This window comes from Nematostella vectensis, chromosome 7 (genome assembly GCF_932526225.1).
Source record: "Nematostella vectensis chromosome 7, jaNemVect1.1, whole genome shotgun sequence".
Taxonomy (NCBI): Eukaryota; Metazoa; Cnidaria; class Anthozoa; order Actiniaria; family Edwardsiidae; genus Nematostella; species Nematostella vectensis.
The window spans coordinates 8,564,942-8,588,174 of record NC_064040.1 but is presented as its reverse complement, the minus strand read 5'-3'; the positions used below and the strand labels follow the sequence as shown (position 1 = coordinate 8,588,174).

Genomic DNA, 23,233 nt, shown 5'->3' with positions numbered 1-23,233 from the left:
CTGTCTAAAGTGGGCATTATAGGCATTATGACCTGGCTCGAATGGAGGCGCATTGTGGAGATGCTGACCAATTGCTACTACGACATTTTAAATCTTCGTTTATTATTCTTTAAAGATTCTTAAAGAATCAATAAATACTAACCATTATAAAACACCGTATAAATACTTTAGTTCTATTACACACTTGGTGGCAAGATAAATGGCAAAAACTTACTTCAAATACATTAAGCAGCGAAACCATAAATAGATCACGAAGCTCAGGGTGAAAGATGCCCTCTCCATGATGGCATTCCTTGCTTTCGTTGTTAAACACTAATATTACAAAACGTAGCCAGTCATTAACTTATGCCTCACGTGTGATGGTTTCGCTGTTTCGCGTAGCAGTTTCTGCATTATTCTTTCAATTCCTGTAACACTTTTATTTACATTTTTACAATCTGTATAGTTTATCCAAGAGATATGATGCCATACTCTAGATGAAAATATATTCTAATAGGGGTATCAAATGGTCTTTTAAAGCATTGGCGAACATGAGGAGCGCGATACTATTTTTGCGACCACGAGCACTTCTCTTTAATCTGCAGTGATCTTTTCGAAAAGCAATCATGGAGCATCAAGCAAATGAAAAAAAAATTGATCTAAACTAGAAAATGCTGGAGGATCTAAGGTCTTGGGGTGAAGGTTGGGCTTAGCAGTGACCTTCTCGCTTTAGGTACCTTAACATGAGTTTAGAGTTGTGTGTCGTGCCGCGTGTTAGATCAAACTACAATTACACCTATTTCAAATAAGGTTGAACTTGGAGAATCCGTGTCGTAACCCGCAGTGCCTCATGTGTATCAAATAAATAAACATACAAGAGTAAATATAGGCATAAACAGGTCTGGAAAGCAGTAACATTCTTGTCTATATGACACAAAAGTGACTCAAATTTTCAAATACGCGCATTCGATCAAGCTGTAGTTTTGTAAGTAGGTTGCAAGAGCACGAGGTAGCGTGATGCAATCGAGCGAAAAACAGAATGGAATATTAACAGCGCCATATTGTTATTAATTTCCCCATGTCATATTTTTGGTGCTTTTATCGGGCAGTATATCAGCACGGGATAGCACCATCGTGATGAATCAAAATTTACAGTATCCACACCAGATAGCTTCCTTATACCCACCCCGATTTATCTGAAGTATGTACCAAGCTTTAAGCTTCTTTCATTAACTCTCAACGTCTGGACTCGGCACAGTCACCGAAATCCTCCCAAGCTCAACCGGCGAACCCTCCCCTGTCCTCCCCGGTGGGGGTGATAACGGAGGGCCCCCTTGTGGGGAGCTCATACTCCGCCGAACCTTACCCTGAGGGTAGTTATTATAGTTGTTGTGATTGGATAAGAGGGAGGGCGTGGCTGGTGCACTTGCGGGGCGCTCCTCGTACTCGTACTCCATTGGGGGCACGTCGTCACTCATGCCTTGCCGGATCGACGGGAGCTTGGGTTTCGAGTGCTTCTTCAATCCGGAGTCCTTAGGGACGATGAATTCTCGCTTGGGTAAGGCTACAGGGGCCTCGGCGTCGTCTTTTATCACCACGTACTGGTTGAAGTGGCTGTTGGACTTGACGTTGCGGCGCAGCGGGTGGATGATCGTGTGGGAGCCACCGCAGTAGCGCTGGGAAGGGGGGAGGTCGATCAAGTCCATTCCTACAAAGGGTAAACGGTAGCGTTAGTACGACACTGGGAAGGCGGGGGAGGGGGTCGATTAAGTCTACCATTCCTACAATGGGTAAAAGGCAGCGTTAGTACGACACTGGGAAAGCGGGGGAGGGGGTCGATTAAGTCTACCATTCCTACAAAGGGTAAACGGTAGCGTTAGTACGACACTGGAAAGGCGGGGTAAGGGGTCGATTAAGTCTACCATTCCTACAAAGGGTAAACGGTAGCGTTAGTACGACACTGGGAAGGCGGGGTAGGGGGTCTATTAAGTCTACCATTTCTACAAGGGATAAACGGTAGCGTTAGTACGGCACTGGGAAGGGGGTCGATTAAGTCTACCATTCCTACAAAGGGTAAACGGTAGCGTTAGTACGACACTGGGAAGGCGGAAGAGGGGGTCGATTAAGTCTTAAATTTCTACAGGGGATAAACGGTATCGTTAGTACAACACTGGGAAGGCGGAAGAGGGGGTCGATTAAGTCTACCATTTCTACAAGGGATAAACGGTAGCGTCAGTACAACACTGGGAAGGCGGGAGAGGGGGTCGATTAAGTCTACCATTTCTAAAAGGGATAAACGGTAGCGTCAGTACAACACTGGGAAGGCGGGGAAGGGGGTCGATTAAGTCTACCATTCCTACAAAGGGTAAACGGTAGCGTTAGTACGACACTGGGAAGGCGGGGTAGGGGGTCTAATAAGTCTACCATTTCTACAAGGGATAAACGGTATCGCTAGTACAACACTGGGAAGGCGGAAGAGGGGGTCGATTAAGTCTACCATTTCTACAAGGGATAAACGGTAGCGTCAGTACAACACTGGGAAGGCGGGAGTGGGGGTCGATTAAGTCTAAAATTTCTACAAGGGATAAACGGTATCGTTAGTACAACACTGGGAAGGCGGAAGAGGGGGTCGATTAAGTCTACCATTTCTACAAGGGATAAACGGTAGCGTCAGTACAACACTGGAAAGGCGGGAGAGGGGGTCGATTAAGTCTAAAATTTCTACAAGGGGTAAACGATAGCGTTAGCACGACACTGGGAAGGAGGTCGATTGAGTCTACCATTCCTATAAAAGGTATAGAGTTAAGTATGACACTCTTGAAACTGCCCCGTAGCCCGCGGAAGGAATCGTGGTATGTGGTGTTTCTATGGCAATGTTGGCGCAATCTTACCTGTCATGGCAACGACCTCGTTACGTAACTTCTGGGCACTGTAAGGTAAGTCTGCGCCGATCACCGCCTTCCTCAGCCCCACATTCATCTTCTGGTGCTGTCTGATGTGCTCTAGCTCGTACGTGGTGTAAGGTTTAGCGGACTTGTGACTTGGGAGAGGCTGGTTCTTGGGTAGGGGTGGGGGGGCTACCGACGTTTGCACATCCAGGAGCCGGTCACACGAAATGCAGTGCACCTTTTCAGTGATGTTCCTGCAGAAGAACCATCCTTACAATATCAGCACCACACATTGTAGGTGATAACGGAATGCCTGTGTTTCAAAACGCGCAGGTTTACCACTCGGGTTCTCTCCTTGTACCAGAATGCTCGTGATTTGACCTGTATTATTGCGTGATTCTAGCTGCGTGCGCAATCTAGTGTGAGTAACACCGCATACCTCCTAAATCCCGCAGGCTCTCCGTCCTCTGGTTTCACCTGTATCACGGTGCGCGTGACTTGTACTTCTTTGATGCGCGACTCAAGCTGCGCGCGCAGGTTGTCCAGCTCGTTCCTGTCCAGTTTGAGGGTAAGTTTGGACTGTAGGTCCATCAGAGTTTCCTTCAGAGCATCCTCGATCGTCATCTGAAAAAACACAACCTCGGGCATAAGCAAAATACAAAACCATTCATCGTCTTCTATCAGTCTCTATTAAGCGGTCTATTGAGCTCCGAGGGTGATTGCTATTTATATACAATGGTACTAATACGAATAGTCCGAATAGATCTTCTCGATCTATACGACTTTTTATCCCGTCATTACACCAGAAACTGGTATTAGGCTCTGCCAAATGTTTGTCTTTAATAAGATTTTTTCAGGGCAGAAGTACAAATACGACTATTTGGGCCTTTTGTATTGACTTTTTATCCCCTCCATACAATCCCATCTCTTGTCTTCATCACCCATCTCCTCCCTACATCTCCCAACCCCTCCCTTTAACTCCCATCTCTTGCCTACATCTTCCATCCCCTCCCTTCGCCTCCTATCCCCTTTCCTACATTTCCCATTCCCTCCCTACATCGCCATCTCGCCTCACCTGATTTCCCATCTTCTCAAGAGCCTCATTGAGCCCGCGGTCCAGCAGGTTGAATGACTCGTCGAATTGGTTCATGCTGACCTTGGACTCCAAGTCTTCCTTGTTGGCCTTGATGTCGATGTTCTTGTTGACATCTTGTTTATCCGCTTTCTTCTGCTCAAGCTTGTCAATGCTGTCTGCAAGCTCATCCAGGACTTTCTCTCGCCTGGGAAAAATGTCATTGTTTTCATTCCGTATTAAAAGACAGATGACAGGCTTTTCACATTTGGCATGTTGCTAGGATATCAAGATAGCTGCCGACAGAGACTTTTGGAGGCAGGCTATTATCTGAGTGATGATGATGCTGATGGTGGTGGTGGTGATAATGATGATAATGATGGTGATTGAAGTGATGATGATGGTAATGATGATAATGATTATGATGGTGGTGGTGATGATGATGATAATGATAGTGTTGGTCTTAGTACCTGTTATACTCGTTGACGAGTTCTGCAGTGGTCGCCATCATCTTGTCGTGTTTTGTCTGCAGCTCCAGCACCATACTATGCACATGATGAACCGCGTTGAACCCCTCCGCGTCCTGCCGCACGAGAAAAACAAACAAATAAACACACTTCAATATCCGTGTAACACTCCACCACAAACAATAAGCACACACTGATATCCACGTCTTGCATCAGGGGAACAAACTTACGTAGCTCCGCGACCTCTTGGATAGCAGGCTCGATGGCACCCCCACCCCCCCCTTTACGCACCTGTGCCTTTCTGGCGGCCCTGAAAAGTGACAACTCCCTAGACAACTGGTCAATGGCTTTCTTGTTCTTTTCCATGTCTTTCTTGAAGTCCTCCTGTTGCATCGACAGCGTCTTCTTCATATTCTGAAAGAAAAAAGATACTTGCTTATATAGTACAGAAAACAATCTCAACACAACATAAGACAATCGTTAAATCAATAAGCAATTTGTCTCACACGGTACCAGCCCCTCAAGATCAGCATTCCGTCTTGTACCAGCCCCTCACGATAAGTGATTCTGTCTCGTACGAGCCCCTCACGACAAGTATTCTGTCTCGTACCAGCCCCTCACGACAAGAATTCTGTCTCTTAACAGCCCCTCACGATCAGTATTCTGTCTCGTACCAGCCCCTTACGACATGCATTCTGTCTCGTACCAACCTGCATCTGTTCCAGACCTAGTCTGAGCGCGTAGGCCTGGGCCTCAGGGTCGTCCCCAGCGTTCTCAAGGGCGGCTTCGATCTCCTCCATAATCATCTCGTCCATCGCTTCTCGCTCCTCCTCGGAATCGCTGCTGTCGTCCTCCTCGTCTTTATCTTTGTCCTTGTCCTTATCCTGGAGATTGAAAGAGAATAACACTTTAAGCTACATGTATGCCGATAACTCGAACCACTTCAGTCGCGGCGTTTCCAGAGGAGAGGGGAGGGGGTCCGAAGTATCTCATAACGAGATGTTTTCGATTCAAGATGACACCTTTGTCGGTCTTCAGAAGACGGTTAATTTTATCTGTGTATTTGGATAGAAAAAGTGTCTAGATGGATCTAGTAAAATCTTACCAGAGTTAAGAATGTGGTCAGAGAATTATTCAGCGGCGTAGCCAGGACTTTTATAACAGAAGGGGGCCCAAAAAGGTCCTTTCAAGGCATTTTCTCCTGTATTTTAGATAATGTCTCATTCATTTACTGTATTTTTGGCTGCTAGAGGGGGGGGCTGGGCCACTCCCTGGCCACGCCCCTGTTACTACTCTGGACCCTACCCTGCATTCTCCTCTAGACACGCCTCTGTACTTTCGATTCACCTTTAATATCCGGGTGTACTCCCCTGAGAGTACCACACGGGTTGAAAAGACGCTTCATTCAAGAGGTTTTAAATATTGGTGTAACTTTCGTGTCAATGCGTAACATATGTTGCTGCGGAATTTAACTTTTGAATATTGAAAACCTCTCACCATTTTGAAAACAAGCTACCCGATATCTCACCTTCTTTTCCTCTTTCTTGTCCTTTCTTTCCTTCATCTTCTCCTTCTGTTCTTCGTCCCCCCCTGCGGCCTCCTCTCTCGCCTCGATCTCTTCGATACTTACACCCTCCTCTCGCGCCATCTTCCTGAGCTGTAGATCCCTAAGCGTGGTCCGCTTTTTAAGCAGCGCAGGTTTCTCTCCTTCTTGGCTCGGAGGCCTCGCTCCCTTTAGTTGCACTCCACCCTTGCGGGAATCCTTACGAGAAGGTACCCGTTTACCAGTGTCCTGCGCGCGCCGATTTGGAGGTGGAATGACCGCTGCAATGGCCGAGGCAGGGGCTACAGGGGCTCCCGGCGCTGACGCTGTTGTGGCCCCAAGGGCGCCGGAGTCCCCTTCCGTTATGATCCCAGTCTGTGGGACATTTTGGGATTCTTTGGACTTGAAGCCTTTGTTCTTTTTCTTGTCTTTTGGCTCTTCCTTCTTAATGAGCTCGACTTCGTTCATTTGCTGTTGAACCTATTAAAGGATCATTAAGGATTCGAGTTAGATCGTTAAAGTATGACGATTAGAGTAGATTTGGGATTAAGCATTTAAGATCTTTACCACAACGGAGGGGGGAGGGGAGAGGAGGAAGGGGGAAATGGATCTTTTCTGGAAACACACATTACACGTGAAACTACCGCAAGGGTATAGGCTGGTTCGATGATTGACTGATGGGAAGTAAAATCAACAAATCATTCCAATGTTGTATAACGTTTAAGACTAAAACATAAAGTCTTATAATCATTATTTGGCTGCATTACTGCTCATCGTTAAGTGCCTATTCTGCGCATGCGCTAGCTAAATACATCGCTGACCTGATCCAGTTGCGCCTTCAGCATATCCCCTACGCCATCGCCAAAGTCGACCTGGTTGACCATCGAATCAATAATGTTTCGTAGACTCTTGATTCCGACCTCGGCGGCCTCGATGCGCCTCTCGAGATTGATGATCTCCGGCAGCTCGCCGATCGTTTCCGATGTAACTTTCTTTTCCACTTTCTTCGACTTGCTGCCGTAGGAGTCCTTATGAGGAAAGAGAGGACTAAGCATTTCACGGCCTTTGAAATAACCCCTTTTCGTCACCTGTGCTTTCATCTCGACTGAAAACAAAGTGTCTTTAGGAGGAGGTATTTGAAAAGGGAGTTTAGCAGCGACAACAGGGACCTTAAGCAACGACGACGGCAGAAAACAATGGGATTTGATTCAGAATTCAATAGTAGCACGTGAAAATGCGTTCTATCTGATACATTTCAGCCGTTTTCCATAAAACCACGACGTGAAAACCACAACTTTCACGGTCAATTGAGGATGCGGACGTTTGCCGTGTCAACTCCTCTAACCACGTTCGCTACTGTAGAAATAATGTCCTTAGCCTTTTATCTATCTCTGACTTTAATGTTTTGCTTATTCCATTGCAACTTATATAATCTTTTTCGATCTCGTTGTCCTAGCCGTCGCCGTCGTCCTTGTCCATAACGGCAACGCGAACGGCGACGGCAGAAAATAATTGAGAATTCAAAGAGCCAGACGTGAAATATACACTGAAATGGATTCTGTCTGATACATTCCTTTAAAAACGACAACAAGTTTCAGGGTCTAGCGAGGAAAGGAACAGGTGTGCTGGAAACCAGAAACTTTGTTCGCCATGTTTGAAATAAGATTCTAGGCTTTACTATAGTTTTTTTAAAATAAATAAACGAGTTTAAAATTGAGCGCGAGTATTTAAGCTTTTTGGCGGATCACGTTCTCCCTGCAGTCGCCGTCGTCGTTCCTTAAAGTCCCTAATTAAAGTCTTACAAACATGCCAAGCGAATTAACTGTTGTTTTATTAAATCTTAAGCTGGTTACACACCTTTCCGTATGCTGAGCTGCCATATACAGCAGACTTGTCCGATTTCTTGCCACTCATGCCCTCGTCACCATCTTTGTCCGATTTTGTCTTCCTGTCTTTTCTCTTCTCCTTCCTATCTGATCTCTCTTTGCCGTCCGATCCATCCTTGGCTTTCTCGCTTCTGTGTTTCTTTTTGCTTTCTCCGTCCTTTTTCTTCTCGCTCGGGTCTTTCTCCTTGATAACCTTTTTCTGTATTGTAACGGTCACAGTTTTTTCTTGCCCGTCTTCATCGATGATGGTTTTCTGAACCTCTTCCCCGACTATCTCGATCTCTGGTTCGGATTGTTCGGATTCGTTTTCTGTTTAACAAAAATATTTGCTGATTTACTGATAAACATAAGATACCTTACAGACAGTTTAAAAGCGTTAGTATTTCCGTACAGTACAATTTATTTGATGAGACCAGTAACCTTTTAAAAAATTAGGACATCTCCGATAATATTTTTTAGGATATGATTTTTAAATATTTTTGTTAGCTTATTTGAAATATTGCCATACTAAGCAAATAAAATACAAATTTCATTGGGGAGAACCTAACGCAATTAAACTTGTACGAGCAAGAAAGAAAAATAATAAAAAATCCATTTTTTTAATAGTGAAAGTCCCTTTTATTTTTTTTCCACGTTTGGTTTAAGTGAGTGTGTGCTCTTTCGAGAAGACGTTGACCTTTGTCTATTTCTGGTCTTTTAGTCGCGTAGTCTGCGTTTTCGATACGAGGTCACCAAATTCAAAAGTTGTACGGTATATTCTGCCGTCTAAAGCAAAACCGATTTTTAAACATAATTATCATCAGATACGCAAAACCGATTTTAAAACATTTATTATCAGATAACGCGTACAAATTATTACTTTCTTGTAACTGTCTATTTTTTAACCTGGTTTTCAAAGGGCTCTTTGAAAATAAAGTTTATAAAAACTATAGAAGTGTCAGTAAACCTGTAAATAAGTATACTCTTGTGCTCAGATTCGCCCTGAACTATTTGCTTTTGAGGTCTCTAAAATGTTTCTTCAGTCCCTTTCACATTTGTCAAAAAAAGTTGTGCCTTGAATGATCAATACGGGTTTAAGTCTCACTGACAAACAGACCGGAGCGCGGATTCAATCTAAGCCGGGGTACACTAAAAATTACTCTAACGCAAATCATTTGAAGAATACAGCAAAACACTTTTCAACTTCATGAAGTGCAAAACAATTGATCCCAAAATAGAAGGCGCGAAAACGCAGCTACTAATTGTCATTTTGACGGGAAAGAGCAAACGTAAATAATTGATCAATCTACTAAGTGATTACGCATTTTTAGCACATCAACGAACGAGAAATTATCACTTACCAGTCTCACTATCGGAGTTTTCTGAGCCACTTTCCGATTCCTCAGAGCTTTCATAGCCGCCAGGAGCGACAATTTCAGCTTGTTGAGCTTCGATTTCTCCGATATCGAAGTGCTCCAAGAGTGTATGCAAAAGATTTCGTAAATGGAAAAAGTTGACTGGCCCAATTTCAGGGCTTATTGCCATGTCGAGCAGGTCCGTGAGGCTCACTGTCATTTTGAGACCGTCCCGAATCGACAAGAATTGTAAAAAACTAAGGAATCTCCCGCGAAATCATTAGTTTCCTTGTTCTAAGACGGAGCTTGAACTTTGCTAAACAAATGGCCATCAGAATCGCACCAAGCAACGCAAACTCCCTAGAGTAAAGTCCCATTGTCTCCCACACGAAGAAAGTCAATAGATTAAGAACTCGCCACGAAACTAATAAAGAACACAGAGAGTAGGTTTTATAATGCTAGAATGGTGCTATTCTTTTGGTTATTCCCGCATTACCTGTTGCCAAGGCGACTATTTAATGGCATGGCTGTGTGTAATAGAGCTGGTTTGGTCTTAATAGGCCCCGTAAGTGTATTCGTTTATTTGTTGTTAATATTAAACAGTGAAGTCTGTAAATACACAGGTAAGACAGGCACTTAGGTTATTTGGTTTTGGTGTGTCGAAAAGGGAGAGTACAGTAGAAACTGTCAATGCGTCCATGGTCGACAAGCAACTGCTAAGGTATAACAGTTTTGACGTACGTCACATTATAATCAGTAGACAGAGATTGCCAGAGGGCATGGTTAGCAAGCAATAGCTTATTTTTACCAAATCTTCCAAAGCAAGGCAAAACTTTGATTGGAATTTTTTGTTTGGAGCTTTTTCAAATTTCCATTTTTATCTTATTTTGTCCAGGATGCTATGGCTTATAGATGCGCGCCACAATTTAATATGTTGCCGGCTCTTTCCGTGAAACATGTGGCTTTGGAATTGTTGCACGCCTCAATGTCTTTCCCGGCCGGCCATATCGTACTCTCGATATCGCACGCAAAGTCTTACCGTCGATTAAATAATATTGCAGAGCGTTTTCTTGGGATTCTGTTTCTGACATGGAGGTGGGGGTCTAAAATTTTAATCCGCGAAAACTGTGGCGAGAGCTTTAGTGTGAAGGTGGGGGTATTTCATGAGGAACATGTCTAGAGACCAAGTTGTCTTTGCGGGTACTCCCGGCCAAACGCTGGAATCCTCGAGCACGCATGGGGGCTGGCGCTACTCTTCTCCTAACCTTCCCTCTACTCACTTTTTAAAACACTGATACTGATAACTGAAATAAAGGCAAATCCTGTTTTTTTAACGCTGATACTTTAACGTACTGCAAACAGCTCATTCCAGTGCGACGACAGAGTCAATAAACGTCCATATTAAATCACGGATAAGTTCTTCTGGGTTTCTGCTGGACTGGATATAAGTTCTTCCACGCTTCTCTATACTGGCCACTTGTGGGTCGGTCTGGATCATGTAGACTTGTTTCGTGGAGTTATGCTCGGTTTGCTGGTTCCTATCTGTGTCTTCAGTCCTGAGAAACACAGTAATAAGTAATGGTATTCGTGCAGCTACGGTGACAAACGCTAACTGGCTAACGTGGCTACCTTTATAGTTTTCAGAGGTAGTATATAAGAAGTGTGCCATATGATTGAAGTAGAAATGCTTCAGTGCAGATTAGAGCACGATTGAATCCTTCTGTTATAAATCAAAACTGTAATTTTCGCACAACGTTCTAAATCTCTGTCGCACGCATCGCAATATAAGATTTAAAAACTTTCTTACATAAAAGAATATTATCATCTACAGTCATAAAAAAATATTTCACTATTTAAAGCGGCAATTAACCAATTTACATTACATAACAATTTCCGATGATTCTTAACGGATAACGCGAAGGATATTTCAACATTGTAAAAGCAGTGTGTTTTTCAAAGTTTCTTCGAGCATCTGACTGATAATTTAAAGCGGATGGCCTGTTAGATAGTGCAGATTCTAATAGATTATTTTGTCTCTGGTCGGTCGAGGTTTCCGTCGGCCCGACGGAAGTAAACTAGTTCGATTGCCGCTTTATTTTCCATTCACCCAAATTACCTGACTGTCCTAGTAATCAACACATAGACACACACTCCGCAGTGCCGTGTACTGAATGACAGCATCTCCTGACGGTCACCTGTCAGCCATGGGTGATGGTGAGACACAAACAGGCTTGCCCTGGGTGTAAAGTTGTCAGTTAACGTATTCTTTACTTCATTATTTCCTCTGTTTTGATAGCTGATATTATAGAACAAGCTGTCTTCAATACAAAGCTGTTTCCCTGGAATTAGAAAGGGTCACCCAATCAATATATGAGATAGGGTTGGGTTAAGGTGCCACCTAGAACAATTTCCCTCAATAAACTTCTATCAACTTTTAAAGACAAGAATGTAGGGAAGAAATAGGTGAAAAGGTAAGACAGTCGGGAAAGGTCCTTGATGGACAAAATGCCGGAAAGTTCTTAACTTATTCAAATAACCCAGGAAATTGTCGACCTAGTGAGTTCAAAGTATTCTATATTTTTTGAGAAAGGGCAAGGGAATCTGATGTGAGCTTTGTTGTCGATGTTGAATGTTTTCTGTTGTTTGTGTACACTATAAAATCGTAATTGTAGTGGGGAATTTTCTACATGCTGCTAAATGTTGAGAGCTCTCGATTTGCTAAAATTTCACGGTAAATTGTCAACCTTGTGAGTTCAAGATACTCTATATTAGTTTAGAAAGGTCAAGTGAATCTGAATTTAGTTTCTTTTTGTTGGAATCGAATGTTTTTTCTTGCTTGTAAACACTATAAAACTTTCCTGTAGAATGTAGAATTGTAGCAGGTAAAATTAAGGGTCACTAAAATAGTGATATAATAGTTTATACAAGCAAGGAAAAACTTTCTGACAACAAAGCTGGCTTTTGAATTGCTTGAATATTTTGAACTTAATAGGTCGACAATTTACTGGGTTATTTGAATACATTGAAAACTGTCGGGCACTTAGTCCATTGATGACCTTTCCTGACTGTCGGGCATATAGCCACTGCCTAAAAATAAAGAACACGTAGGAAGAAACCACCGGACAGCCTCTATCTGCTGGTGTGCGTCGGACCTTGTGGTCTGCGTCGACAGTTGATTAATTAATAAAACCTTTAAAAGAAAAAGTCGACAACAACACATATTTATGTTTTTTATAACCTGAAGAAGGCAGGTATTGGCCTGCCGAAATATCGTTCTAAAAAACATAAATCTGCATTGTTGTCGACTTTTTCTTTTAAAGGTTTTATTAAAAAATAACAATTTATATTGGAAATGCATATGGAAGTGGGTTAATTACTTTGTGGATATTACTGTAGCTCTGATAAAGTTGTTCTTAAATTTTATTCCAGTACACTATTTCCAGGACCCCTGGATCTGCCACTGTTTTTACTTCTTTTCACACCAAACTGAAGGATGCTGGCACCTCCGCCTCCTCACCCTTGTCTGCCACCTGAGAGATGGGAGACATTTCTCAATTACCTTCCCTCTTACATCCATCACCTTGGGGTTTACTTGACATATAAGTGTACCACTGAGACAAAATTGATTTGTTGTTTCCTACAAAAAAAACATCACCGTCATGATAATCAGCACTATTATTACTAAATCACTATTATTACTCTCAGGGGGGGGGGGGTGAATAGGGGTATGTAAATCCGCCGATCCGCTACATTCTCGGGGCAAATCTGTGGATCCACAGATATTTTAGATCCGCATGGTTTGACAGATAAACAATAGCATCAATTGAAATTCATATAAAATCCAAAATTCGACTGTCAAAGCAGTCAAAATCCGAAATCCGCTCCCAAATTGTCAACAGATCCGTGATCCGCCGTATTTCCAAAATCCGCCAATCCGCTGAAATAATCATCAAAATCCGTAATCTGTGAGCATTTCGGGGCCGAATCCGCCGATCCGCGAACCTATTCACCCCCCTCTCTCACTACAACACTACCACCACCATCATAACCACTACCATTAACATTAGCATTATCTTCATCACAAACATCATTATCGCCACCACCATTATCATCACTACCACCAATATCACCACTACCACCAATATCATCACTACCACCAATACCATCATCATCACTAACACCTTAATCACCACTATCACTAACATCATCATCATCACAACCACCAACATGATTGTCATCACTGCCACCACCATCATCATCACTACCACCATTGTCATCATTAACAAATATCATCATCATCACTACCACCACAACCATCACCATCAATACCACCATTGTCATCATGACCAGAAATCATCATCATCACTACCACCACCACCATCACCATCAATACCACCATTGTCATCATGACCAGAAATCATCATCATCACTACCACCACCACCATCACCATCAATACCACCATTGTCATCATGACCAGAAATCATCATCATCACTACCACCACCACCATCACCATCAATACCACCATTGTCATCATGACCAGAAATCATCATCATCACTACCACCACCACCATCACCATCAATACCACCATTGTCATCATGACCAGAAATCATCATCATCACTACCACCACCACCATCACCATCAATACCACCATTGTCATCATGACCAGAAATCATCATCATCACTACCACCACCACCATCACCATCAATACCACCATTGTCATCATGACCAGAAATCATCATCATCACTACCACCACCACCATCACCATCAATACCACCATTGTCATCATGACCAGAAATCATCATCATCACTACCACCACCACCATCACCATCAATACCACCATTGTCATCATGACCAGAAATCATCGTCATCACTACCACCACCACCATCACCATCAATACCACCATTGTCATCATGACCAGAAATCATCATCATCACTACCACCACCACCATCACCATCAATACCACCATTGTCATCATGACCAGAAATCATCATCATCACTACCACCACCACCATCACCATCAATACCACCATTGTCATCATGACCAGAAATCATCACTATCACTACCACCACCACCATCACCATCAATACTACCATTGTCATCATGACCAGAAATCATCATCATCACTACAACCACCACCATCATCATTGATACCACCATTGTCATCATTACCACATATGTAATATCATCATCACTACCCCATTACTCATCACCTGTGCATAATTACAAAATTGTATACCTGTATTATCATGAATAGCATTTTTTATCTCCACAATCTCTTTCTTGGATCTTTTCTCAGCTGTTTGACATATTAGTATCTGCTTCTCTTTTTTTTGTTGATGAATTTCTCTCAAGAGTTCAAGCACTGCATCTTGTCTAAAAACACAATCATTTGATCACAAGAAACACCTGGGTTTGACATAGAGTACAAATAATAATGATACAAACGTTTTTTTTATTGTTTGCTATTGAGCAATCCATTTATACACATTTCAATTGTAGGAAATCTTTGACTTGAATACTTCAAACACTTCTCATGGCAAGAGCATTTTAGAAACATATTTGTATTCAAGTTACTTTTTAATTAATATTATTAAATTGTTTGGGATAGCTAATTAGTGGCTAATTCCTATGGCACCCTCAAGATCCTAATGCGGATGGAAATAAGAGAAAATTCCATTCATAATATTTCTTTAAAAAAGGTCCTTCTTGCCTGTTCCCTCCAGAGGCATGGAATGTTTTCTCCCGTTTCCACTGTGGATGATCTAGGTAGACTAGTCTGTATTCATTCAGGAGCCTTTCTTTCTCCCTTTGAAGAACTAATTCAATATCCTGCAACTGCAAAGAAATATAATAGACTGTGTTTGTGTTGATAAGGGAGTAGAAATAACTTCCATAAAGCAAACCCTCATAAAGCAGACTAAGGGGACAGATTTAAGCAGGGACAGATTGAAGCACTTCAATAACAGACATTTTCCAAGATCACAGTCAATCTTGATAAAACCTCCATTTATTTGACAGTCACATTTTTCTGTCCCAGGGGTGTCCATATATTATCAGGGAGTTCGATTTTATGGATGTCCCTCTGTTGCCATAGATTTAAAACAACAAACCTGAATATCTTGTTTTCGCAGCCTATCAATCTTATGTTGTATCCTTAAACTTTGTGCTATCTTCAAAGATAAAATAAAGTTGTTTTTACCATTTTACAAGCAACATTTTTATTAGTTCACCAGTGAGTTAACACAACTCTCTGACTTATTTAGTTGGGCATTCTACAACGTCTCTATAATCTCACCTCTATTTCTCCCATAACTGTTTCGGTAGCTATGTTATCTTTCTATACAAGGCATCCTTGTATGAGTCATAAATCAACCATACTCAATATATTTTTAACTTGAAAATAGCCCCCTCCCCTCCCCTTGGAATAATTCACGCATGCATCTGCGCATAATGCAATTTTTTGGCCCGCTGCTTACAGATATAAACAATCGCGGGCTCAAAATCACCAAAAAACATCCAAAATGCCGACTAAAAAGAAGAAGTTCAACGCTCGCTTTCCCCCGGTAAAAAAAACCTTTAGCCATTTATTTAACCAACTAAATGTGCTGTCTGATGTGTGTTCCATTGTATTCTAGGCTCGGATAAAAAAGATAATGCAAACAGACGAGGATGTTGGCAAGGTTGCTGCAGCCGTACCAGTAATAATTTGTATCCTTTCCTGAAGATTACCTGTAAAACCATACTCTATCACGTCTAAATACACTGTACTGCCTTGCTCTAGTTATTGCTTGATTATTGTAAAGTCTGTTGTGTAGTTATATTATTTTTGTGAGGTCGCATCTTGAAGCTGTAGTTTCTCAATTGTGTTTTCATTTTACAAGACCTGTTAATTGTGGTCACGTTTTATAGGTGAATCAGCTTGTGCTAAGGGAAATATTTCACGGTTTAACAGTTCTGTCTGTTATCCTGATATATTGGTTAATTCAGATCACTTCCTAAATAATTCCCTTGACGATTTCTTCAGCGAAAGCACTCGAGATTTTTATGCAGACGTTGGTCGAGAAAGCTTGCTATTACACACAAGCAAGAAACGCAAAAACGCTTAGCACGGCGCACTTGTAAGTCAATGTCTCGTTAATGATTGAGGATTAAATCCCCCTCTCTCGGCTTTAACCCCCTCTGTTCTAAAGGAAAACGTTGCTTATTTATCGCCCAATTGCGGATTTTATTTAAATGCGTTGGACCATTCACTATCCTTAAAGGTCAAATCCTAAAATATCTTTTTTGGTCCATACATCCATAACACTAAAATTGCTAGGGCTTGTATAAGAATAAAATTTGTATTTGACCATTCTATGTTTTATATTATTGCACATAAACAGCTCAATCCATCGATATTTACATCAAGTTTTTTTTCTGGTCTGGATAAATATTTTATTAGCCATTGTGTAGACAGAGAAAGATGTGTTCATTTTTTTTTATGAAATCTTTTTGTTTGTAGATGTAAGTCTTGTTAATGACATAATTACTGTAGATAAGTAATTTTGTCTACATTATTAAGTCTATTTTATTAGAGAGCACTATACAATAGTAATTTGCTATTTTTCTAGTTCCATTTTTAGTCTGCAAAATGTAGGTCAATAATCTACAAAAAAGTACCTACTGTACTTAAGTTATCTTTAAATATATAAATATGACTGACTCTTTCAGACTTTCACTTTAAAATAAATGAAAAAAGTAAAAATTAAAATAAGCCATTCCTGACATGGTAACTTTCTGGCTGTTTTGTAAGCGCTGAGTTGCTTTTTGTTGTACCATGTTATTTTTCTGCCAAAATTCAGTGTGGCACAAGCTTGCCAACCAAAAAGTTCCACATTTTCTTAGTGCTAGTCTTCAATTGTACTGTGAATGCAGAGCAATTTTGTCAACCCTCATTCCTTTTAAGTTTTATGTTTTATCCTTCCTTAAGCTTATATAGCTTGACTTTTCAAAATAATCTAGCAAGCTATGAACAAAACATGATTTACACTACGGTATACTAATCAGGAGAATTGTTTACTTTGGCATGGATCAGCAGCTTTCACTTTTTTATATCTTATTATATCAGGGTTATGTTCCCCCAAATTACCTTAGTATCATGATACTGATGCTTTAATGTATGTCTATCATGCTACCAAAAAGCTGTGTTTTAAAGAATAGTTATCTTTCACATTATTCCATGATGCTTTCAAGAAATATCAATTTCTCCACTGTTTTTTTTATCAGATTATATTGTTTGTTGCTTCAAAATTTTTTTACATTCGCTCTGGTTTTTCTCTCTTGTCCACAGATCCCTTCCCCCTCCCCTTTAGCGCCACTACTCAGGCTACATACAGTAATGTATATTGATAATGTGTCAGAGTATACAACACATTCTCAATGAAAACAGAGTGTGTGTTGAACGTACAGTAGGAATAGTCAAAATACAGTGCAAAACAGATGTCTAACATATAATATGCCGCACAAGTCTATTATTTGTCTTAGTTATTCAATTATTGAGTTTGTTTTTATCTTTGCACTTTATAGAAAGCGGTGCATCACTTCAGAACAGCAGTTTGACTTTTTAAAAGACCTTGTAGAAAATATACCTGACCTTCCTGCTAATGAAGAAGAAGGGGAAGGAGAACCGAAACCGAAGAGGTACAAGAACCTGTCATTATTGCAACTATCTATATTATACATGATAAACGAAGCAATAAAATGTAGCTTAAAATACAGTGGTACAGAGAAACTATGATTAGATGTGCTTCAGTGCTTTTAAATAAAATGTAAAAACATTAAAAAAATTGTTTATTGTAATTATTACTAATTACTACTTACTTTGTAGGAGAAAAGCACAGCCTTCTGCTCCCAAGGAGAAACAAACAAAATCACGAAAAAGAGACAAGAAGAAAGATAAGCCAGCCTTGACGGATGAGTCAGACGAGGAGGTTGACTCAGAGGTATAAGTAACAATAACCCAGAGGGGGGGGGAGGAGGCATCTACATATTGACATAGCTAAGGGATCGCCAAGGGGGTATTTCCCTTCAAGTTCCTAGTAACACTGCTGCCTACAATACTTATTATGTGAGAGAGGGGCCATACACTCCTACAGGCATACTCAGAGAGTTGGCTCAGGGGGTCTCTTCCCGCAATCCTAGACTGCAAGCCCTTCCCAATACATATTGGGAGTGAAAGAAGAGGAACCTGAGATTTGCACAAACAACATTATTTAACATTTATCTTATTTCTTTGATGACATACATTTGAAATTAAGACTTGGTGTTGAATTGTTTATCTGTTCATAAAGGGAGAGGAGTCAGTATCGTCATTGTTTATTTGTTCATAAAGGAAGAGGAGTCAGTATCATCTGAGGGTCACAGTTACCATGGCAACAGCACCAGTACCAGCAACACTTCCAATGCGAACATCCCAGCAATAACTATTTCCAAACCAGAGAATGAGCAGGATGAAGTGTAAGTGCAGCTCATTTGCACATTTGCTAATTAAGGGCGGGTTTTTTCCTATCATTCTGGAATAGGGATGGTTGGTAGAGAATGTTCAGAATGGCATTCAAGTCATTCTGCTACAGGTAGCAGAATGGGTGGAATGGCTTTCATTCCATCACGGAATGGGAACGCAGGATAAACGAACGCGTGCTTTTTTTCTATTCTAATCATTCTCATTCCAGAATCATGAGTTAAAAAAACATGTCCTAATTAATGAATTGCTAATTATGTTTGATACATACATATGCCAGTGTATATACCAGAAAAGTTGTTAGAGAAAGGGGTAATGTATCCTTGTAATCATGTTTGATATAGAAAAAAATTAGTGTGTGAGGGGGGGGGGGCTCAGAAAACTTGTATTGTTTACATCTTACATTGCCATTTTTGGTGGCAAACAGCTGCCTTACCATCTCTTCACTTTCCCTTTACTTGGAAACCATTCACTTCGCCAGAATATCTTCTTCTGTCATTCTCTCCTGTAGAGTACTTGTTGGCCTCTTTGTGTTTGGGACTGACAGGTTTTCATTTCTGTGTTTACTCCAGGTTTGAGCCACCAGCTGCTGCCTCACTCTCAATGCCATCTTCCTTCGCCAGCAAACCTCTCCTGAACACATGCCCCTCCATAGAAGAAGACGATGACTACGACTCCTGATCTTATTTGTACACCCACATGTGTGTTACACTTTAACAAACTTTGTACTTACTTCCTTGTTCAAGATTATTTCTGAATCTCTTCTACATTGGTTTGTGCTTACTGACAGCATAACAACACAAGTATACACAACCTTCTTTTAAAATGGATGGATATTTTTCCATAAGCAGCACAATTCTTATATACCAGCAAGGAAACAACATACGAGAAAATTCAAGTGTTTTCCATTGGTGTCTTTTTATGTTGCTGTGTTCTTTGTGTGCATGTATGCTATTGATATGCACTTGAGCTAACTAGGCATGGATACTAAGAAGTGTACAGTGAATATCTTGAGCTTAATTACTGACTTCTCACAGGTGTAGTATATACTTGTAGATAAATATGTATGATTTTCTAGACAAGGTGGAACATGTTTTCTTTTTTGGAGCTTTTTTCATTACTAATGCTCTCTTTTTTTGTAAACAAATATTGCACCAGATAGTGATATTGCTATGCAGGCAAAAGGGCTGTAACATTTCTATATTCCGTTTCCATAAGAAAAGAGACTGTTCCTGTTTTTATTAACTGTGATCAGAATCTTGGATAAAAGGAGTGGTCTCTTCTATTGTGGCTTGTGTGAGTATAACCAGGTGGATGTGGCATCTTTGTCACTTTTCTTTAGGAAGGAGCAAGCAAATAGGTATGCTTTTATCCCTAGAGGCAATGTGTAAATGCACAAATGTTATAACCCATGTTATAGTGAAGTGATAGCATCATAACACTTTTGAGATATCTTATCAAAACTTTGTTTACTTCCTTGTGCTACAAGCTTGCTATTTGCTTTGAAGTATTGTTAAGTTCTGGACAGTACCTCAGTTGTTCTTGGTCCAGTTGTTAACAAATGCTGAGCTGTCCCCAGTACAAGCTGAATGTAACATCTATATCTTATAGGTTATGGTAATGACACTATCACCAAATAATGAAGGTATCATATGTTTTATTTAGGGTTGAGAAGGGGAAAAAAGTGTTATTATGTTACCTGGATTGTTTAACCATGACTATTTGCAAAGGCCGCATAACTTTTTGTTACTGTTATAGGATATTGTAACCAAGGGAAATTCTTATTAAATATTTTTAGTAACTCTTTTATCGTTGGTGTATTTTTGTGTGAAAGACATCTTTATGAAATAGTACTGCATTTTCAAAAGTAGATAGCAGCCACCCAAAGTTTCTTTAGTGAGTAACATGTGCAAGGACTGGCTGAGCCTGTTTAAAAGGAAATGGAACAATTTCCCCCCTGTGATTTGCTAACAACAACTTTGGGTTAAAATGAATTTTGAAGACGATCCCCCCACCCCCCGCACTAGTGCTAATAGCTGGAATGGACTATAGATATACATACATATATATATGGACCATTCTTGGACCACTTCTAATGGGGAGCCTTGAAAAATGTGCCTCTCACATTGCTAGAGAATGACCTGGATCGTCAAATTGGAAAGCTCTGTACTATCCTGCACAGAGCTTTCTGTGGTTAGAATGCTGTATCAGGCCTACAGACTTGGGAGGGGTGGGTATATTAAAAAAAAACACTAAAAAAAAAACTATTGATGACTCAAGCCAAGCCCAGTGCTGTTTGAGTGCAACTTTGGACAACATCAGTAAAAACAAAAGAAAATATGTCTGCATTGTGTGCACAGTTCTGAGTCAACACAGGCCAAAAGCAACAGGGGCTAAGTGTGAACGGAGCTTCTCTGGGCATTCCAGCTTTTAGCTTGCACATGCATTACAATAAAAACCTATTGCATGACGGTCGTTGAGTTAGGTCTCTGCACGTCCCCCACCTTTTAGGGTATACAATTTCGACCAACTGCCATCCCTTAGGGGGTTTTAAAGGATTTTTCCAATTTTACTATTTCTTAGGGTATAAAGTTCAAGCAACTGCTGTTCCTGAAGGGATGTTTAGATATTTTTTTCGATTCTGTTATCTCTTAGGGTATAAAATTCGACCAATTGCTATTCCTAAGGGGGTTTTTACATTTAATTTCTGATTCTGCTATCTCTTAGGGTTAAACATTCCTTTTACCAAACCCAATTTGCTATCTCTTAGGCTTAACAATTTATGTTGGCCATGCCCAAAGTGCCATCCCCTAGGGTTAAAATCAATTTTGAAGACAATCACCCCCCTTCCTCCCCCCCCACCCCCACCCCCGTGCACTCACGCTGAATGGACTATAGACTACATATATATATGGACCATTCTTGGACCACTTCTAATGGGGAACCTTGAAAAATGTGCCTCTCCAACCATCCAACCTATGGGCCTTTGTTCCCCCCACCCCCCCCCCCCCCCCCCCCCCGGGTGTTCCCCCCTTTTTGGTCAACAAAAGATGTTAAATGCTTCCTCTTTTATCCTTGCAGACCTTTTTGTATGGATAAGAAATGACACACAAAATCATCACGGAGGACAGGTTTCACCATCAATAATCTATTTTGGTCTCCGTTGGGTCTTATGACAACAACATCTGCTAACTACATGACATGCACATGAGCCTAAAGAAATTAAAAATAATAATGAAATGACAACATACCCCATGTTTCTACCTAGAACCTCTAAGGAGTAAGATACACATAGGAACACAGTATTACCTTTTGATTCAAGGGAAAGGAACTTTGCATGTAGCTTTTCTAGATAATTAGGTTGTATTGCATGGCCACATGCAATTGTTGTCAGCAAATCACAGGGAGAAAATTGTTCCATTTCCTTTTTGGAATTTCTTAACAAGTGAAAGCCATGTTGATCATATGGCAACACTCCGATGTGATATGCTAATAAGCCAATGTAAGCATCCTCTATTCTAAAAGCGGGTACCACAAGACTTGCATTTGTAAGGCGTGGAAGAATTCGTTGAGACATTACATAGAAAGGGCCAGAACAGTACGGTCTATATTTTTGCCTTCTATAGTCTATATCCCCTATGTAATGCTTTGACGTGTTCTCCCTTCTAGGAACTATTGCATCATGTACAAAACCAGCATACAGATCTCTTGGTAACCTACTATAGGGACTTCCCAACCAATCCAGCAAGCGAGGGACATTCACATAGACATCATCGTCTGCTTTGAAAACGTACTCACAATCAATACTTGATGCCCACGCAAGACCCATCAAAACCTTACTCACTAAATTCGCGTACACGTCTTCAAAGTCGCCTATAAGAAGGTCTTTATGATGTAGTATCTCCAGCTCAATCATAGTACGATTAATATTTGATTTACCAAGCAGGAACACCGAGGTGTAATTGATAGTCTTTATATGCCAATTGCTAGGTCGTCCCCATGTCCTTCTTATTACATTTCTGTGCTGTAGATTCGATGGCGCTGTTGCTATAAGGATTACAAGGAACTTTCTCGATGTGCCGGCTGCCGGATGCACAAGGACTTCCGGTATACTTCGAATGTTGCCACGTGGTGTTGCTTTTGTTGTGATGGAATGTCTGAACGATATAGCGCTTCCGTGCGAGACCTTCGGTATACTTCGAATGTTGCCAACTGGTGTTGCTGCTGTTGTGATGAAACGTCTGAACGATTTAGCGTTTCCGTGCAAAATCTGGATCTCACGAGTCATCCAGATAAATACGAGGATGGTTAATATAGCGAAAATATATCGCAATTTCCTCTGAAGTAACAAAATCATCCCAATTTGCCTTTTTTATGAATAGAAAAGCTTCGTCGTCCATGTTTTTCAGGAACCGAACCTTGGCCTAGTCCCCCGTTAAACTGCAGTTAAGAGACACCACAGTTTTCTGGCTTTTTGTTAAAAAACAAACCCGAGAAACCTCCTCGTTCGTCGGAATCGATCGGAAAGATCGATCGTTTTTTTGGAACACTCCGT

General features: G+C 41.0%; 4 protein-coding genes across 5 annotated transcripts; 1 reads left to right on the top strand and 3 right to left on the bottom strand.

Moving 5' to 3' along the window:
- Positions 1-81: 81 nt before the first annotated feature.
- Positions 82-10,325, bottom strand: LOC5512988 (titin homolog). Its single transcript, XM_032382483.2, has 11 exons — positions 9,176-10,325; positions 7,807-8,144; positions 6,771-6,977; positions 5,935-6,429; positions 5,117-5,290; positions 4,698-4,820; positions 4,410-4,522; positions 3,943-4,147; positions 3,307-3,491; positions 2,871-3,121; positions 82-1,687 (listed from the first exon to the last, which is right to left on the bottom strand). Exons 1-11 carry the CDS (start codon positions 9,387-9,389, stop codon positions 1,209-1,211), a joined length of 2,784 nt encoding a protein of 927 aa, XP_032238374.2. The 5' UTR covers positions 9,390-10,325; the 3' UTR covers positions 82-1,208.
- A 154-nt stretch (positions 10,326-10,479) lies between these two features.
- LOC5512989 lies at positions 10,480-15,630 on the bottom strand. 2 transcript variants are annotated; one of them, XM_001633280.3, is made up of 7 exons: positions 15,475-15,630; positions 15,290-15,349; positions 14,890-15,014; positions 14,416-14,552; positions 12,729-12,806; positions 11,286-11,508; positions 10,480-10,725 (listed from the first exon to the last, which is right to left on the bottom strand). In XM_001633280.3, the coding sequence occupies exons 1-7, from the start codon at positions 15,487-15,489 to the stop codon at positions 10,533-10,535; spliced, it is 831 nt and encodes a 276-aa protein (XP_001633330.1). In that variant the 5' UTR covers positions 15,490-15,630; the 3' UTR covers positions 10,480-10,532. The 2 variants fall into 2 exon arrangements, with proteins under 2 accessions (XP_001633330.1, XP_032238376.1); XM_032382485.2 differs by having other exon boundaries at positions 12,750-12,806.
- Positions 15,631-15,648: 18 nt separating this feature from the next.
- LOC5512990 (dr1-associated corepressor) lies at positions 15,649-20,485 on the top strand. The gene is made up of 7 exons (XM_001633239.3): positions 15,649-15,742; positions 15,815-15,887; positions 16,204-16,297; positions 17,745-17,858; positions 18,046-18,160; positions 18,550-18,674; positions 19,251-20,485. The coding sequence occupies exons 1-7, from the start codon at positions 15,701-15,703 to the stop codon at positions 19,357-19,359; spliced, it is 672 nt and encodes a 223-aa protein (XP_001633289.3). The 5' UTR covers positions 15,649-15,700; the 3' UTR covers positions 19,360-20,485.
- Positions 20,486-21,810: 1,325 nt separating this feature from the next.
- On the bottom strand, positions 21,811-23,035 carry LOC5512991 (beta-1,3-galactosyltransferase 1). The gene has a single exon (XM_001633281.3). The coding sequence runs from the start codon at positions 23,033-23,035 to the stop codon at positions 21,827-21,829; it is 1,209 nt and encodes a 402-aa protein (XP_001633331.2). The 3' UTR covers positions 21,811-21,826.
- Positions 23,036-23,233: the final 198 nt, after the last annotated feature.

What these genes read in the sequence shown, in the direction of transcription:
- LOC5512991 (XM_001633281.3), bottom strand. Translation starts at nt 23,035, where the DNA reads ATGATTTTGTTACTTCAGAGGAAATTGCGATATATTTTCGCTATATTA.
- LOC5512990 (XM_001633239.3), top strand. Translation starts at nt 15,701, where the DNA reads ATGCCGACTAAAAAGAAGAAGTTCAACGCTCGCTTTCCCCCG. An exon ending in TCAACGCTCGCTTTCCCCCG is followed by an intron (nt 15,743 to 15,814) that starts GTAAAAAAAACC and finishes ATTGTATTCTAG; the next exon opens with GCTCGGATAAAAAAGATAAT. An exon ending in GAGAATGAGCAGGATGAAGT is followed by an intron (nt 18,675 to 19,250) that starts GTAAGTGCAGCT and finishes TGTTTACTCCAG; the next exon opens with GTTTGAGCCACCAGCTGCTG.
- LOC5512988 (XM_032382483.2), bottom strand. Translation starts at nt 9,389, where the DNA reads ATGACAGTGAGCCTCACGGACCTGCTCGACATGGCAATAAGCCCTGAA. An exon ending in AAACTCCGATAGTGAGACTG is followed by an intron (nt 8,145 to 9,175) that starts GTAAGTGATAAT and finishes TTTGTTAAACAG; the next exon opens with AAAACGAATCCGAACAATCC. An exon ending in GCAGCTCAGCATACGGAAAG is followed by an intron (nt 6,978 to 7,806) that starts GTGTGTAACCAG and finishes TTTCCTCATAAG; the next exon opens with GACTCCTACGGCAGCAAGTC.
- LOC5512989 (XM_001633280.3), bottom strand. An exon ending in TGCGAAAACAAGATATTCAG is followed by an intron (nt 15,015 to 15,289) that starts GTTTGTTGTTTT and finishes ATTTCTTTGCAG; the next exon opens with TTGCAGGATATTGAATTAGT. An exon ending in TGATGGATGTAAGAGGGAAG is followed by an intron (nt 11,509 to 12,728) that starts GTAATTGAGAAA and finishes TTCTAATTCCAG; the next exon opens with GGAAACAGCTTTGTATTGAA.